This window comes from Podarcis gaigeae (assembly GCF_964106915.1).
Source record: "Podarcis gaigeae genome assembly, chromosome: 5".
NCBI lineage: Eukaryota > Metazoa > Chordata > Lepidosauria > Squamata > Lacertidae > Podarcis > Podarcis gaigeae.
Genome location: NC_139681.1, coordinates 30,772,818 through 30,787,353, shown reverse-complemented (window position 1 = coordinate 30,787,353; position 14,536 = coordinate 30,772,818). Strand labels below are relative to the sequence as shown.

At 44.5% G+C, this 14,536-nt stretch overlaps 1 protein-coding gene across 5 annotated transcripts in view; it reads left to right on the top strand.

The window, feature by feature from the left end:
* Window positions 1-14,032, top strand: part of LOC310845521 (broad substrate specificity ATP-binding cassette transporter ABCG2-like) — a 30,473-nt gene extending 16,441 nt beyond the window's left edge. For 2 of the 5 annotated variants that reach the window (XM_083740639.1, XM_083740638.1), the window contains 13 exons: window positions 971-1,088; window positions 2,965-3,120; window positions 3,777-3,934; window positions 4,425-4,576; window positions 4,806-4,898; window positions 6,868-7,055; window positions 7,950-8,101; window positions 9,120-9,209; window positions 10,126-10,250; window positions 11,072-11,226; window positions 11,898-11,987; window positions 12,696-12,748; window positions 13,467-14,032. In XM_083740639.1, the coding sequence (XP_083596765.1) occupies window positions 971-1,088; window positions 2,965-3,120; window positions 3,777-3,934; window positions 4,425-4,576; window positions 4,806-4,898; window positions 6,868-7,055; window positions 7,950-8,101; window positions 9,120-9,209; window positions 10,126-10,250; window positions 11,072-11,226; window positions 11,898-11,987; window positions 12,696-12,748; window positions 13,467-13,614 (1,678 nt within the window). In that variant the 3' untranslated portion in view covers window positions 13,615-14,032. Of the gene's footprint in view, window positions 1-970; window positions 1,358-1,867; window positions 3,121-3,776; window positions 3,935-4,424; window positions 4,577-4,805; window positions 4,899-6,864; window positions 7,056-7,949; window positions 8,102-9,119; window positions 9,210-10,125; window positions 10,251-11,071; window positions 11,227-11,897; window positions 11,988-12,695; window positions 12,749-13,466 lie in introns of all 5 variants that reach the window. The other 3 variants (XM_083740636.1, XM_083740637.1, XM_083740640.1) reach the window with 2 other exon arrangements.
* Window positions 14,033-14,536: the final 504 nt, after the last annotated feature.

Below are 14,536 nucleotides of genomic sequence, written 5' to 3'. Positions count from 1 at the left end.
GCACTTTTCCCTCTGTATGCAATAGTTTCCTGCCTCCAGCCCACCTACTCTTCTCTCTTGGCAGCTCTTCCACCCACAGACAATGGCGCTTGCACATTCCCAGTGGAAGGTGCTCAGCCATCCACTTCTGCAACCAGCCACAGTTCTTGTTGGTCGCTGTTTGCATTTGGATGCAGCCGATGCGTTTTCTGCAGCTGGGTGGGACACTTATTAAAATGGAGGCTCCGCACTGCAGGATCATGTGTGTTGAGTGCAGTTCCCCATGGCCAAGATCCTTCTGTGCCCCCAGGGAAGTGGGTATAGGGTTGCAACCAGGCTGCAATTCTGTAGTCACTTCCTGAGAGTAAAGTCCATTGAACTCAGTGGGACTTACATCTCAGTATAGACATGGCACTAGATAGACCACTGTAGTCTCTTAATTCCATTGTCTTTCTTTCCTTGGATGTTATAATAACGGGAAGTTTGAATATTAATTTTGGGGAGGGGGTTGTAAGAGAAAGCAGCCAGATAAGCAGAACATGGATAAACAAGTCCTTCAAAATTTACTCCTCTGTGATTTGTTTTGTTTTTCTTCTGCTGCTTCTATATATATTTTTAAACATTTATTCACATCATGCTCTGCTCTTCCTCCTTTTATTTCCATTTCAACTCTTCAATCAGGATTGTAATACCTTTACTTGGCATCATTTTTCTACAGTATCTTTCCCCTTATCTCCTCTACAATTCTTTTTTTTGGGGAGTCTTCTTTTTATTTTTAGACCCAAACCCCTCTTTTTACCTTGTCTTCCTTTATTCTTGGCTTTTTCCATTCAAAATCTTCTTCCCTGTTTTTTCCTTCTCCTCCTTTATTTTGTAGGCTTTTCACATCCTCCCTTTCTTTTTTGTTCTCCTTCCTCTTTATTCCAAGAGCCCCTGGGAACAGTGATAAGCTGCCCATGACTTGTTTCCTTCCCCTCCGCCCCATCTCTAGGCTCCTCGATGTCCTAGCAGGATGGAAAGACCCCAAAGGGCTTACAGGTGGGCAGATATTTATGGATGGAAAGTTGGTAGACTCCAATTTTCATCAGTGTTCTGCCTATGTAGTCCAGGTAAACTCTTCTTTATGTGCAACTTTTTTTGTATCTGTTCACATATTTTATAGTTAATTGAAGTTAACCAATAATCTGAACAAGTGTATTCTGGATATGGATATACTAACCCCTTGGATTTACTGGAACATAATTTCAGGAAACTGAAAAAGAAACGAGTTGCAGCCTCATGAAATCACAGTGGTATTATTGCCCACCTCAGGCGTTCCCTTTATATACAGAAATGTCTTTAAGAAGTTTGCATGGAAACACCATGCAGAAGAAGCTAGGCCAGGGGTCAGCAACCCGTGGCTCCGGAGCCGCATGTGGCTCTTTTACACCTTTGCCGCGGCTCTGGGGCAGATACTAGCGAGGGGGGGAGGCGCATTGTGCGCCCCGACACTCCCCACTGTGGCGGGTGCTGTACTGGCTGTGACGTCGCATGGGGGCGGTGCGTGCGTTAGTCACGCACCGTCCTGACGTCACCTTCCCGCCCGCTACATTGTAAGGGGCATGTACGCTGGTCACTGCATTGAAAGGGGGCATGTACGCTGGTCACTGTTTTGAAGGGGAGTGAAGAACACACACACACACACACACACACAAAAAGGTAACTTGTTAATTTAACGTTTATTTCTATGAGGAGGAGTAATTCTGAGGGATTAAACAAAGAAATAATAAAAAAAGTTACAAAAAAGTTATTTTTATAATGATGAGTTTTGCGGCTCCCAGTTTTTTTTTCTTCGGAAACGGGTCCAAGTGGCTCTTTTTGTCTTAAAGGTTGCAGACCCCTGAGCTAGCTACTCACTTTCTTCTGACCAGCCACTTTTCCATTTGAAATCTCTGCTTTCAGAGTAGAGAAATAAAGGTCAAGGAAGAGTCAATTCCCTTCTTATTGCTTCCCTAGAGCAAGCCCCACCCCCACCCCGCTCCTTCTTTGGAGGAGGGAGAAGAAAAGGAGATGGTGTCAGGGCCATGTTATTTGTATGTAATGCCCAGTTAACATCTCAATGATGGTCAGGGACAGAATTTATATTCTAGATGCATCCTGATCTTGGTACAGTAAAAATGTCTCTAGGGATACTGGAGCAATTCACACTAAAGCATATGGGGATAAGCCACAGGAAGATTCAGGCTCACACACTTCTTCTCCCTTCCTAATGCATGTCTGCAAGGCAGATTTTAGAAGCTTTTATTTCTGCTTTTGCATAGGCACAGCTGGTTGTGTCATCAGAACCCAATAAATGAAGCTTAGTGTTCACTGCGGCTTGTCTGAAACAATTCAACTTCAGGGTTATGAAGCTGGCTTGTTTAAACCAACAATGCTTAACATCAGCCACAGTTTAGGGGTCAAGCATAATGCTAAACCATGGATGAATGGAAATTGAATTTCCTGCGCAGCTGTATCAAAGGAAAGGGGGGGCAGACGAAGCAGACAACATTGGTTATTGTAGCTCGTTGGTTATTTTATTTTGCAATTGGTTATTGCAATCGAATTAAATATTAATCAATTTGCATATATTATGTTGCATTTCGGTGTATAGTAATGTGAACACTGCTTACAGGTATATCCCAACTTATTGCACAGTATGGTTCACAATCTTTGCTCCCTCATGTCAAAAAGCTCAAATGAAGAGGCTCTGCTTGAATCTATTGGCAAGTGGTTGTAAGCATGTTAGAACGGTGGGATTTGGTGCCTTGGTTCTGTTACCCTGAAGAGAGCCACCATGCAAACGAAGGCACTGGATGTGTAATCCTGCCTGATACTCAGCAAGTGCTTGCCCCAAGAAAAGCTGCTGTTGCTCAGCATGGTGTCAGTGCTCTTATCCAATGTGTCCTCCTTCCCCTGTGGGAATCCTTTCGCTTCCTAAGGCATCTAAATTTCCCTGGCCTGCAGGAGGACATTCTGACAGGAACCCTCAGCATCCGGGAGAACCTCCAGTTCTCCGCCAATCTGCGGCTGCCACAGAACAGGAACAGCAACACAGAGAAGAAGGTCAAGGTTGATGCTGTGATACAGGAGCTGGGCCTACAGGACTGCGCAGACACCAAGGTAAGCCACAGAGCAACTTGTGGCCCTCCAGATCTGGTAGGAGTTCAGTTTCCATCAGCCACAGCCATCATGGTCCTTGTTTGGGGATTACGGGACATCTGGAGTTGTACATCTTAGAGAAGGCCCAGTTCTTACAAACAATCAGGAAAGCCTGTTTGGGGGCTCCAAGCTGCAGGTGGGAATTTGCATGATAAAACACTCTCCTGTATATGGAAGACTGGCTCGTTGGAGAGAAGGGTCCCAGCCTATTCTTCTCCCTAACTTGCTAGATTTCTTTGTGCCGGAGTCTCCCTCTTTGGAGGCTATTCAGCCCCATGAGCCCCTGCTCCACACTTACCTTGTGAAGAGGAGACTCTACATATTCCCTGACACAGGTGGACTTCCTCCTCTGCTCATGCATGAGGGCTGTGCTTGTATGAGGACCCTTTACATAGGAAGGTAATAGAAGAAGCCTATCCCCTTGTCTTCTCCCTGATTTCCATAGAGAACCAAGCTTCTTAGCATCTGCTTTAGAATGGTGAATGTTAATGAAACAGGAAATGGTAGAATGCCTGGGTTACGGTTTGTCTTTGGTGGAAGGTAAATTCAATGGATTTTTTTAAAGCCTTTGTATCCTTTTATCTTCCCATGCTCCCTGCTTCTTTCCGTGGCGTCAGATTGGGACTGAATTCCTGCGTGGCGTTTCAGGGGGTGAGAAGAAACGCTGCAGCATTGGCATGGAACTGATCACTTCACCTTCCCTGATCTTTCTGGATGAGCCAACCACAGGGCTGGATGCCAACACAGCTAACGCCATCATGCAGCTCTTGCACCAGTGAGTTTCTGTGCGTTCTGTCTCTGCTAAAAATAAAAACGCCTTAACCCAAATGGGTCTTCAGAGATCTCTCACACACTCACTCAACACCCCCCCCAAAAAATGCTAATGAGGCAACGGAGTGATACGCATGAATGGGAAACTAGTGTTCATACAGCCAGAGCTTAACATGCAGCTTCTACTGCAGTAGTCCCCATTGCTAAAGAGACAAGCCACCATCCAGTTTAAGAAGCAGCTTGCCTCTATGGCAGAGAAATCTGCTGCAGGTGAAGCAACATCTGCATACGATTTTTTCTTTTATGAATGCACATTATTTATTTGCGTTTAACACACCACCAGAAATAATACCTATCTGCATAGCAGCAGTCGCACATCGTCCTCGGAACACACTGCCAGGGCTAGAACTCAGCAATTGCTGAGCACTTTCTGGTGGCAGCCATGTGCTAAGGACCTCTTTCACTCCAACAACTAAGCATTATCTGCTTTGCAGACTTTCAAGGAAAGGGAGAACGGTGATCTTCTCAATTCATCAGCCGCGCTACTCCATCTTCAGGCTGTTTGACCATCTGACCTTGATGAGCAAGGGAGAAATAATATTTGCAGGAGCAGCAGATGAAGCCACAACTTACTTCAATAGCATTGGTAAGGACGAAAAGAGTCTCTCCCAGAAAAGAAACAAAAAGCACCTATGACTTCTGGAGGAGCTTTAGAAAGACAGGATGGAACTTTTAAAGCCAGCACGTAAAAATATTCTGATTTCTTCTCAGAGTGTCCAGTAAATCATCATGAGCTGTGGCAGGAAATGCCCTGAACTGAATCTGTTAGGCCTGTCTTTGTGTGTGTCTCTCTCACGCATGAATTTCAATTTCAGGCTATCAGTGTGAGCAGTTTAACAATCCCTTGGACTTCTTTCTGGATGTAATCAGTGGGGAGGTGATACAGTCCCAGCCTCAACAAGACTTGGGTGAGTGTTTTTCCCCCTCCAGTAATTGATTTAGTTTGAGAAACTGAGTCGGGGGGGGGGGTAATCTTCCCAAACTATAATGGTTGTAGTTGTGGTTATGGAAGCCTGACTTTCAGACAGCAGGGCCTGCCTTCCCAAGGACAGAGACCATCCATTAGATATGGCAACATTTAAATTCTCACAAGTACCTCTGCTGCTCTACCTTTGCTTCGAGGTAAGCCTGAGAACAACGGTAGGAGAGGGACTGAAAGAGTAAGCTGTGAATCTGATTCAAATCAAATCTCCCCTCATTTTGAAAGGTACTTGTTGGCTGCAGACTAGCCACATGCTCTTGGCCTCAGGCCTCCATCTGCAATATGGATATATTAATACTGACCTGCCATACAGGAGTGGTGTAACAATTAATGAGATAAATGAAACTATTTGAGCACCCTTGTTGAGAATTATAATTATCCCACCATTAACAGAATGGTGGGATTAGGAGACTCTACATATTATCAGGGACAAGAACAGAAAACGCCCATCGCTGAGCCCAGGAACTAGCCACCCAACAAATATTTAACAGTGCCAAATTATCATCAGCTCCCATCCCTTCTGTGTACTCTGTCCTGTGCCTTTTATGCTCAGCCTTTAATAAATGGAGACGGAAGCAATGCAGCCCACAGTGAAACTAATGTGTCTGCATCAGGCTTGAAGTAGGAGATGGCATACAGCCATTCGGGAAATTTAATTTTCCACTAACACCATAATAGCACTGAGATCAGCCTTTGCTGGTCTCCTGCAAGCCAGAACTATACAGGCGCATGAAAACGAGCCATAATGAGAGCTTTGTACACTGAAATGATGGGTAATTTTGAAGATCGTTGGATACTCCTTCCCAGTGTATAATAAAGATTAGACTAGCCCTATACAATGCTATTTTTAGGGTACCCTGGTCAAATTGCCCTGAGTCTGGCTGCAGTCATGTCTTGTCAAAAACAAAAAGTTTCAGGCAGAAGCAATTGTAATTTGCCACTGCCGCCGCTGAGGTTCTGATTTTCTGCCACACCTGCAGTCTAGCCAGCCACAGTGGCACCCGTGAAAAGTGGTGGGTCAGAAGCAAATTTGGCCCAATCCCTGTGTCCGTTTCAGGCTGATGCAGCATTTGGGCCTGACTCAGACCCTTTGCCAGCCAGCGCTGACTTAAGAATAGCTTGGGATCCAGACCTGCTTTGCCCTTGGAACAATTGGAAGCCTTCTGCAAGGTTCCGCCAAGAGACGTCCTGCTGGTGAACCTGCCACCTGCATGCTTGACGGGTGGGTGAGGGGGGTCTGCACTGGCAGAGTGTTGCAAGTGTCGCTCTGTTGGTAGCTGGCATGGGTGGCTGATGTGTCCAAACGGATTGCGACCTGATGCCAGGATAGCTAACAGAAATCACATTCGTTTTTAGCTGGGATTGATCAGGGAAAGTGCCACCATTAGACAAATTCAGATGGCCACCTCAAACAGCAAATAACTGGGGCTGGGTGAGGAGTAAGCAGTCTGCCAGATATGTCCCTTACTAAGCGAGCCGGCCGGAGGTGGTGGTTATCCCACCTGGCCACGCCCTCCAGCAGGCATTACACATGCGCTTATGTTGCTCAGCTCATGGGATGCATGCTGGCACCATGGCTGACTAGGTGCCAAGTGGGCTGGTGTGCAAGTGGTGGCAAGGTATCGAAGGGCAGAATGATGTGGCCTGGTCTGCACCCCACCCCCAGGACCTTGTACACACGGGTGCAGTGGGGTGCTGCCCCATCACTGTTGTTGCAGGAAGATTCCACTGCCAGTCCAGTCCTTTTTTTGCATGTAGAATGTGGAGCTGCCATCTTGTCCTTCGCCTCAGGCAACATATAATGCCTTGGGCTGGTAGGAACTGGGTCAGACCGCTTGTATCTTAAGATGAATAAACTGTCTATTTTTAAAAAATCTACCTTTTGTTTGAAGCAGGCAACAAGAAGGATGGCCTTTTCTCCAGCAAGTGTTCCCTTGACAAGAACGCGCTTTCCAGTTATTACCATCAGTCCTCCTACTATGAGCAGCTGCAAGAAGATCTGAAAAACCTACAGTCATTCCAGAACCAAGGCTGCGATGCTACCACATCAAAAGCCACTTATGCCACCTCATTCGCACAACAGGTAAAGGGGAAAAGGGCTGGGAACAGGGGCAGGAACAGAGAAAGGGTGACGGATCCACAAATAAGCACAACATTTGCCTTGATCCATTCAAATAAACCTGTAATAAAACTGGGCTACAATCTGCATAGATCAGTTTTGTTTTCTCTATCTATTTAACCAAATGTGGGGACATTAAAAATCGTTCTTCTTCTTCTTAAGATGGCCATTTCTTTGTTGAGATTCCTGCATTGCAGGGGGTTGGACTGCAGGACCCTTCCCACTCCGTGATTCTGTACAGTAATCTCCATACAACTACCAGGGAAGGGCTATCCTCCTTTTCCTAAATCATTGACCAAAATACCCCCAACTCTCGTTAGCTGGAGCTGTGTCCAATATTGTATTTAGAACTCACATCAGCATCAACAGCTACTATAGTTTTGCCTTCTGCTGCTTGCAACCAACTCTGTGACTGTACGTATTGCCATATGGGCAGCGGCAGTGCTTCTGATTTGCATTCTACTGCTAAGAGTGATGTCTGCCACTTTGAATGAAGAATGTGATACACCATTAAGCTCGTTGTAGATGGTGACACGCCTGCCCTGAGCAACGAGGCTGTGTGTGCAGCACAATCACAGGATGGAACCCGACAAAGTCCTCCTTGGGGCAGACCCATAACAATTAATGGACTGAACTAACTAATGTCTGTCCATTTCAGTGGATCTAGTATGTTTATGACTTAAAAGGTTTCTTTTTGTTTTGGTTTGGTTTTTCCAGATAATTGTCCCAAACATGGGATGCCACTTTGCTGGGAAGGTGGACATTTTCACAGATAGCAACATCTTTAGGAGGGAAATTGTCAAGAAGTAGGGAGAGAGATCCCTCATGTCAAGCTATTAATGCCACACTGTTCTCTAGTTGTATGTTGTGAGCTGCCGTAATGTGAAGCATCTGCTGAGGAATCCTCAGACCTCCATTGGCCAGATCCTTTTGGGCATGGTCTTCTCCTTGTTGGTGGGGCTCATTTACTACCAAATCCCGGACACTCTGCCGGAAGCCCTACAGAACAGGTAAGGTGCTCATTCCTACTCAGCTGGCCCTAGAGCACAGCATTTCACCATCTTTCTTTCTCCCATGTTCCCATGTTCTAGCATGTCCAATGGGAATGTTTTTGAGCATCCTGATGGGCCTCCTCAGCAATTGTAGCTTGGGTGAATCCAGAAGCTATTTATGGTTCCAGACTGACTCCTGGCAGTTTCCTCTGGATGCAATCCTCTGAGAATAGAGTATCTCATCAGGATTAGAGATGGGGGCAAAATCAGGGTCAGTTTGCATTTTGATGTACAACTGCATAATTTGCACTTCTCGGAACAATTTGCAAACCAAAACACAGCTATCCTTTGACATTCACATCTGCAGTGATGTGTACATAAATGTGTGTATATTGGAGGACAGTTGTACGTAAAAATGCAAATATTAGTGAAAATAACATGCAAGATGTATTATAATAAAGAAAATGCATGCAAAAATGTTGGAAGAATGTGAATTAAAATGCTGACAAATTCTTATGAGCATTTGAGTGAGGGGTGGGGAGGAATCACAAACTGATGTGGAAATGTGCAGGATTGCAGACTGGAAAAATGAGATAAAGAGAGAACCCAAAGTAGACACCCCCTAATTGATATAAAATCCATACAGTATGTGAGTGCAGTAAATGAAGGGAGGGAAGTGAAATGAAATGGCATAATTTTTCTTAATGAAGAAGAATTATGCTGTTACTGCTAATTTGCACAGTTGCAGTTTTAACTTGACTTGTGGAAAGGGACCCTTCTAACCACTGGACATCTTACTCAACTGCCTCTCTGACATTTCCAGTATCAGTAGGCATTTCTCATGCATTTTCAAGCTGTTACTTTCATACTGGCTAGAAACCTGCCCTTTTAAAAAGAAAGCCAAGTGTGTAAGTGGGTGGCTGGCTGGCAGTGGAATTCTGCACTAAATACCGCAGTCTGCACTCCTGCATAATTGCAGCATGCATAGAGTTATATGTAATTCCTCTTTCGTACATCTGTTCTTTTTTTGCTGCAGGCTAGGAGCTTTCTTTTTCATGGTTCTCACTCAGATCTTTGGGAACTTGTCAGCTGTGGAGCTCTTCATCTACGACAGAAAGCTCTTCATGTGAGCAGCAGTCCTGCTTCTGAGAAAATCCATTCTGTAATAGACATGCCCAGTGCCATGGCCTTCCCAGAAAACTGTGCCTGCAGAGTCTCTAATTTAATTAGATGTGTAATGGTGTAATTATGGCATCAAAGAGCTAGCCAATGCAGGTTTTCCTCTCCAAATTTTGCTTGCAGGATTAGGAGGGGGAGCAAGGTTGAAATCATCAGCTGTAAAAACAACAACACCCCCTCTTTGTTCCTTCCATGCCCCAGCCTTGCACCTTGAGATAGGATTGTAGAACGGGAAAGGCCATCGGTCCAACCACTGGCCCCAAGAGTATTTTGACCCTGAATATGTATCTCTCCAAGAGAGATGATTCCACTCTCTTGCTTCAGGGGGAACTTTGGTTCCATTGTGACACTGTTCTTTATAGGTGGGAATGGAAATCCACCCAGTGGTGGATTTGGGGCTCTCAAATTTCAGCACCTCTCCCATTCCCTTCTTCAGCAATGTTTTGGCACCCCCTGCAGCATGTCGCACTACCCTAAAACAGTCTCTGATCCACCTTCCTAAAAACCTTGTTCACCTGTTGAATCCTGTGTTGGTGGCACAGCTTTTTAAATACATTAATGTAGAGTTGTTGCATCTTTGTGTCCCTCTGCTGATCAAAGGCTCTGATGGGTTCCAGGAAAGTGGATGGTGTTGAAAAATATTATCCATTTTTTTACCTCTTGTGGCCCTCCCTCCCTGCATTTCTCCTCCCATGCTGTCCTAGAAGGTTCTCTGCAGATTTTTCATGCAGCTGCATGAAAGAGGGAAGGGGGAATCGACTATAATAGCCTCTCCCTGCTTTGAACGTCAACTGGACCGAAGAGCGTCAGTATGGAGACACAACCAGATACAACCCTGAGTTTCCTCCTTTTCCTTTTTCTAGCCATGAGAGTGCCAGAGGTTACTATAGGACATCTGCATACTTTCTAGCCAAAGTGTTTGCTGATCTCGTTCCCAATCGAATCCTGCCTGTCCTGCTGTTCTCTTCCATTTCCTATTTCATGATGGGTGAGTAAAGTGTTATGTTATTTGATCTGAACCATCAACTGGTGGTGGCAGTGGTGACATAAGGGGTGGGGTGTGTGCCATTTCTTTCAGTCCAAATCTTTTTTGGGGGGAAATAAGACACAAATTAAGGATTTTTAAACACACAATTCCAAAGGTCAGCAAACACATCAAGGACAGTGTGAGCAGAGAGTAGGCCATGTTTCACTGTTAGACCAATTTCCAACAGATCATCTAGGAGTGGACCGTGATCTGCTGGTTGCTGGGATTCTTGCAGAGAATGATGGACTGCATGAATCCAGCCAGCTACTGTTCTCTTTCTTCCTTTGTGAGCCTTTTGTTCTTTGCCAAACATGAACAAAGCTTGGAAATCTCTCTTCAGCAGGAGTCTTTGTACACAAATATGCCTCTGATCTGTTCCCCACCCCCTCACAACATTGAATAGCCCATCATCAGCTATGCTTTTTTGTTCTCTTGGGAGTGTCAGCCCTGCAGTCAGTAACACATAAATATTTGCCCAAAGTAAGACACAAATCCATTTCCTCAAGCAGGAAACTCATGAAGGGAAACAACCAACCAAAGGCCACTTAGGAGAACCCAAATGGATGCAGGGATAGAAGCACTAAATGAGCTAGGACAGTGATGGGGAACTTGTGGCCCACCCAATGCTCTTGGACTCCCAACTCCCATCAACCCTAGCCAAAGTGACCAGGAATGATGGGAGCTGGAGTCACAGCAGTTTCTGGAGGACCAAAGGTTCCCCATCCCTAAACTAAGGGTTTGAAGGGTGCCATGCAACTTTTTCTCTTTCTGCCCACCTCCAGGTCTCAAATATGATGCAGAATCTTTCTTCCTGCACGTTTTGTCTCTTAGCCTGACTAATCTTGCAGCAGTGAGCATGGCTTTCCTAGTGAGCGCCAGTGTCAATGCATTTGCCATTGCCAACCTCTTGATTGCCCTCCCATACGTCTTCATGATGGTAAGCTGTTCTGTTTTTCAGTTCTTCAAAACATTAATATGGATGGTGCACCCTTTTTTAATAACGTGCATGGCTACTTACAGAACAGTTTCTGCCGGAGTTTAAGCTCTGCGTATGAAATTTCTAGGGTATAGTTAGACGTTACAGCAAAAGACAAAACTAAGATACTGAAATCAGATACAAACAGTAGCCCCAAAAGCACCAAGTATTTGTCCCTCATTGCGTTGCTCACTTCTGTGACTTCGAGCCAAACTATAGAATGGCTAGATCAAAATGTCACATCAAACTATGGTTAAGCGAGATGTGAATGAGCCCAGTCCCCTAAAGAGCTCTTTTGCTCCCCACTCCCTCCTAAGGAGGAGTTTGGAAGCCTTAGCTTACACTAATTGCAGCATACCATACAGTCTGGAACTGTGGTTAATGTTGGTCATGGTTAGTCAAGCCAATTTCAGAAACCGTGGTTTGAAGTTTGGCTTGTTGAAAATTAATCCATTTGTTACTCCTAGTGTCACCACAATTGGTGGTTAACCAAAAGCGAAAGCTAATGCTTCCAAACTTGGAGGATGACTCAAAGTGTCTGTCACTGTTTAATGAACCCCTTGGGACTTGTTAAGTTCTTACTGTGGTCTTTAATTATTTGCTTGTTTGTTTGGGCATCTTATATCCTGCAGGTCTTTGGTGGGTTTCTTGTAAACCTCAATTCCATGTTGAGCTGGCTGTCCTGGATCAAATGGATTAGTATCTACAGATATGGCATGAATGTGAGTCACAGGGACTGACTTTTTTCCAGCTGCAGCTCCCTCCCCAAGATGTTTTAAAGGTTATTTCCCCAACTGGCCTACAAGTCTGGAAATATGTCTGCTGGGAAGGGGTTGGTGAGAGTCTCTCAGGAGGAGAATCAGTGGGTAGGTAAATGATTAAATCAGTGTTTAACAAACTTGGGTTTTCAGCTGTTGTTGAACCAAAGTATCATCATCACTACCTAGCAGGACCACTGGTCAGGGATGATGGAGTCCAACAACAGCTGGGGACCCAAGTTTGAGAAACACTGGGTTAAATGCTCAGACACTTCCCATCTGACAACACTGCTTTGTACACCTAGCTCCAGTTATCTTTTCTTTCCCTTTTGCAAACAATATCAATGACAAAAATGCACCTGGGGAGAAAAGTGTCACAAATGGGTGATTCTGGAACTGGTTCTGATGCTCATGCAAGTTTATTGTAACATCCACTCTAGCCTGAGCTGTGGCATCAGCATCAAAATGTCTAACCCACCCCAATTTAATCCAGATTTACTTTCTGCAGAAAATCCACCCACGTTTTTTTTAAAAAAAAAAACATAATGCAAACAAACAGATACCTGAACTGGTTTGCAATATGAAAGCACTCAGAAACTGGGTGACCTGACAGTCAGAATGTCTCCCCCACCCCAATAATTTGCGTTTGTAAAATGTGTGTTTCAATTTCAGGCTCTGACCATCAATGAACTTAAAGGAAGAGTCTTCTACTTGAACTCTACCAGGTAAAAACCATCCTGTTGGGGAGAGTAATCTAATGGGGGATGGGAAACAGAGAAAAGCTGGCAAATCCAGAGCTCTGCTGGTCTCCCACCAGCCAGGACCAAAAGCTGGGGCTGGGAGCAGCTGGATGGGAAAGTAAGTGTTCCACCTCCAGGGCTTGCATTTCCCCTCCCTTGTCAGTGGTGTGTTGGAGAAACATGAGGCCATGGGATACTGTGGAGCCCCAGAGGCTTTCCATCCACCCTGGCATCCCCCCCCCCCCCCGTTCTGCTATTGGAAGGGTAGAGAAGGAGGGATGGCTCCAAGAGAACTCCAATGGCCCTGGCCACCTCCATTGCACTCATGAAGACCACAAGCACCCTATGGCTGAGAGCAAGAAATAGTGAATCAAAAATAATACCAACCCCTCTTCCTGTGGTTGAGTGGGAAGGTGAACTCTGCCTCTGAAGTTGCACCTTTTAGCTATCACAGCTGATAGGTCTCATTACAAGCTGTTTTCCATGAATTTAATTTTTATAAAAAGACAATTCAGTGGGGTTTTTTTTTGAAAAATGAGATGCAGGTTTGCAAAGTAAGAGGAGAAAAGCTTCTGGAATATTCCAGAAGCTTTTCTCAACAATGTTTGCCTGCTTGTTTGCTATGGGGGTACTGTGCAATGCTCAGAAGGTCTGGGTTCACTGGGCTTTTACCAGCAGCCTACTTCCCATATTCTTCCTTCAGGGTCCCTGGAGAGCATTACATGAAGGACCAAGAGATTGACTACAGCACCTGGGGTTTCTGGGAGAATGAGCTGGCCCTCTTCTGCTTGACATGCATCTTCCTCTTTTTTGCTTACATGCAGCTCTTGAGAGTAAACCGTTGGAAATAGACTACCGCATTAATGAGCCATTAGGAGAACAGCTACCCTGCTGGAGTCTCTCCTCTATCTTACGAAATTAGGACTTTTTTTTAAAATTGATCATAGTCTGCCAAATTAAGATGTTTTTACGGATGAACAATTGGGATTGTGAAATAGGTGTTGTCACGCTCCTCTTGAAGAGAGAGAGAGTAGGAATGTACCTCCTCTTTGTACATTTTTTTTAAATAAAATTTTTAAAGTGCCACGCTGCTGTCAATGTGACCTGTTGATTGAAAAACCATTCATAGGTACTAAAAAATGCATGTCTTGGTTTGCATTTGGTTCCTCACCTTAGCAGCAATGATTATGAAAATAACTTACTTTGTTCAGTTATGAAGTTTTCCTTTTTCTTTTTCTACAAAATCATTAAATTTATTTTCTATATAAAGAACTGCATCTCTGTACACACCAGAATTCCACTCAATAGGCAGGAAAAATACAGTACATCACAATACATACAGGATTCAAATTAATCAGGGATACCAAATATCATACAAAAATATATAAATTAGGAAATTAAATTGGCATCAAAGCAAGCTGCCATTATCTGACTTAATCCAGATAGTGGTTTATAGTAGAAAGGCACAAAAGATTAATCAAGGCCTCCAGAGTGCTTTCCCTAACCCATAAGCAGCAGCATCAAAACATGATTGCACAGCATTTTAAACGACACAATTTGGACAGGTAAAAAAAAAAAAAAAATTCCTTCCAGTAGCACCTTAAAGACCAACTAAGTCAGTTCTTGGTATGAGCTTTCGTGTGCATGCACACTTCTTCAGATACACAGATACACATGTGTATCTGAAGAAGTGTGCATGCACACGAAAGCTCATACCAAGAACTGACTTAGTTGGTCTTTAAGGTGCTACTGGAAGGAATTATTTTTTTTTTG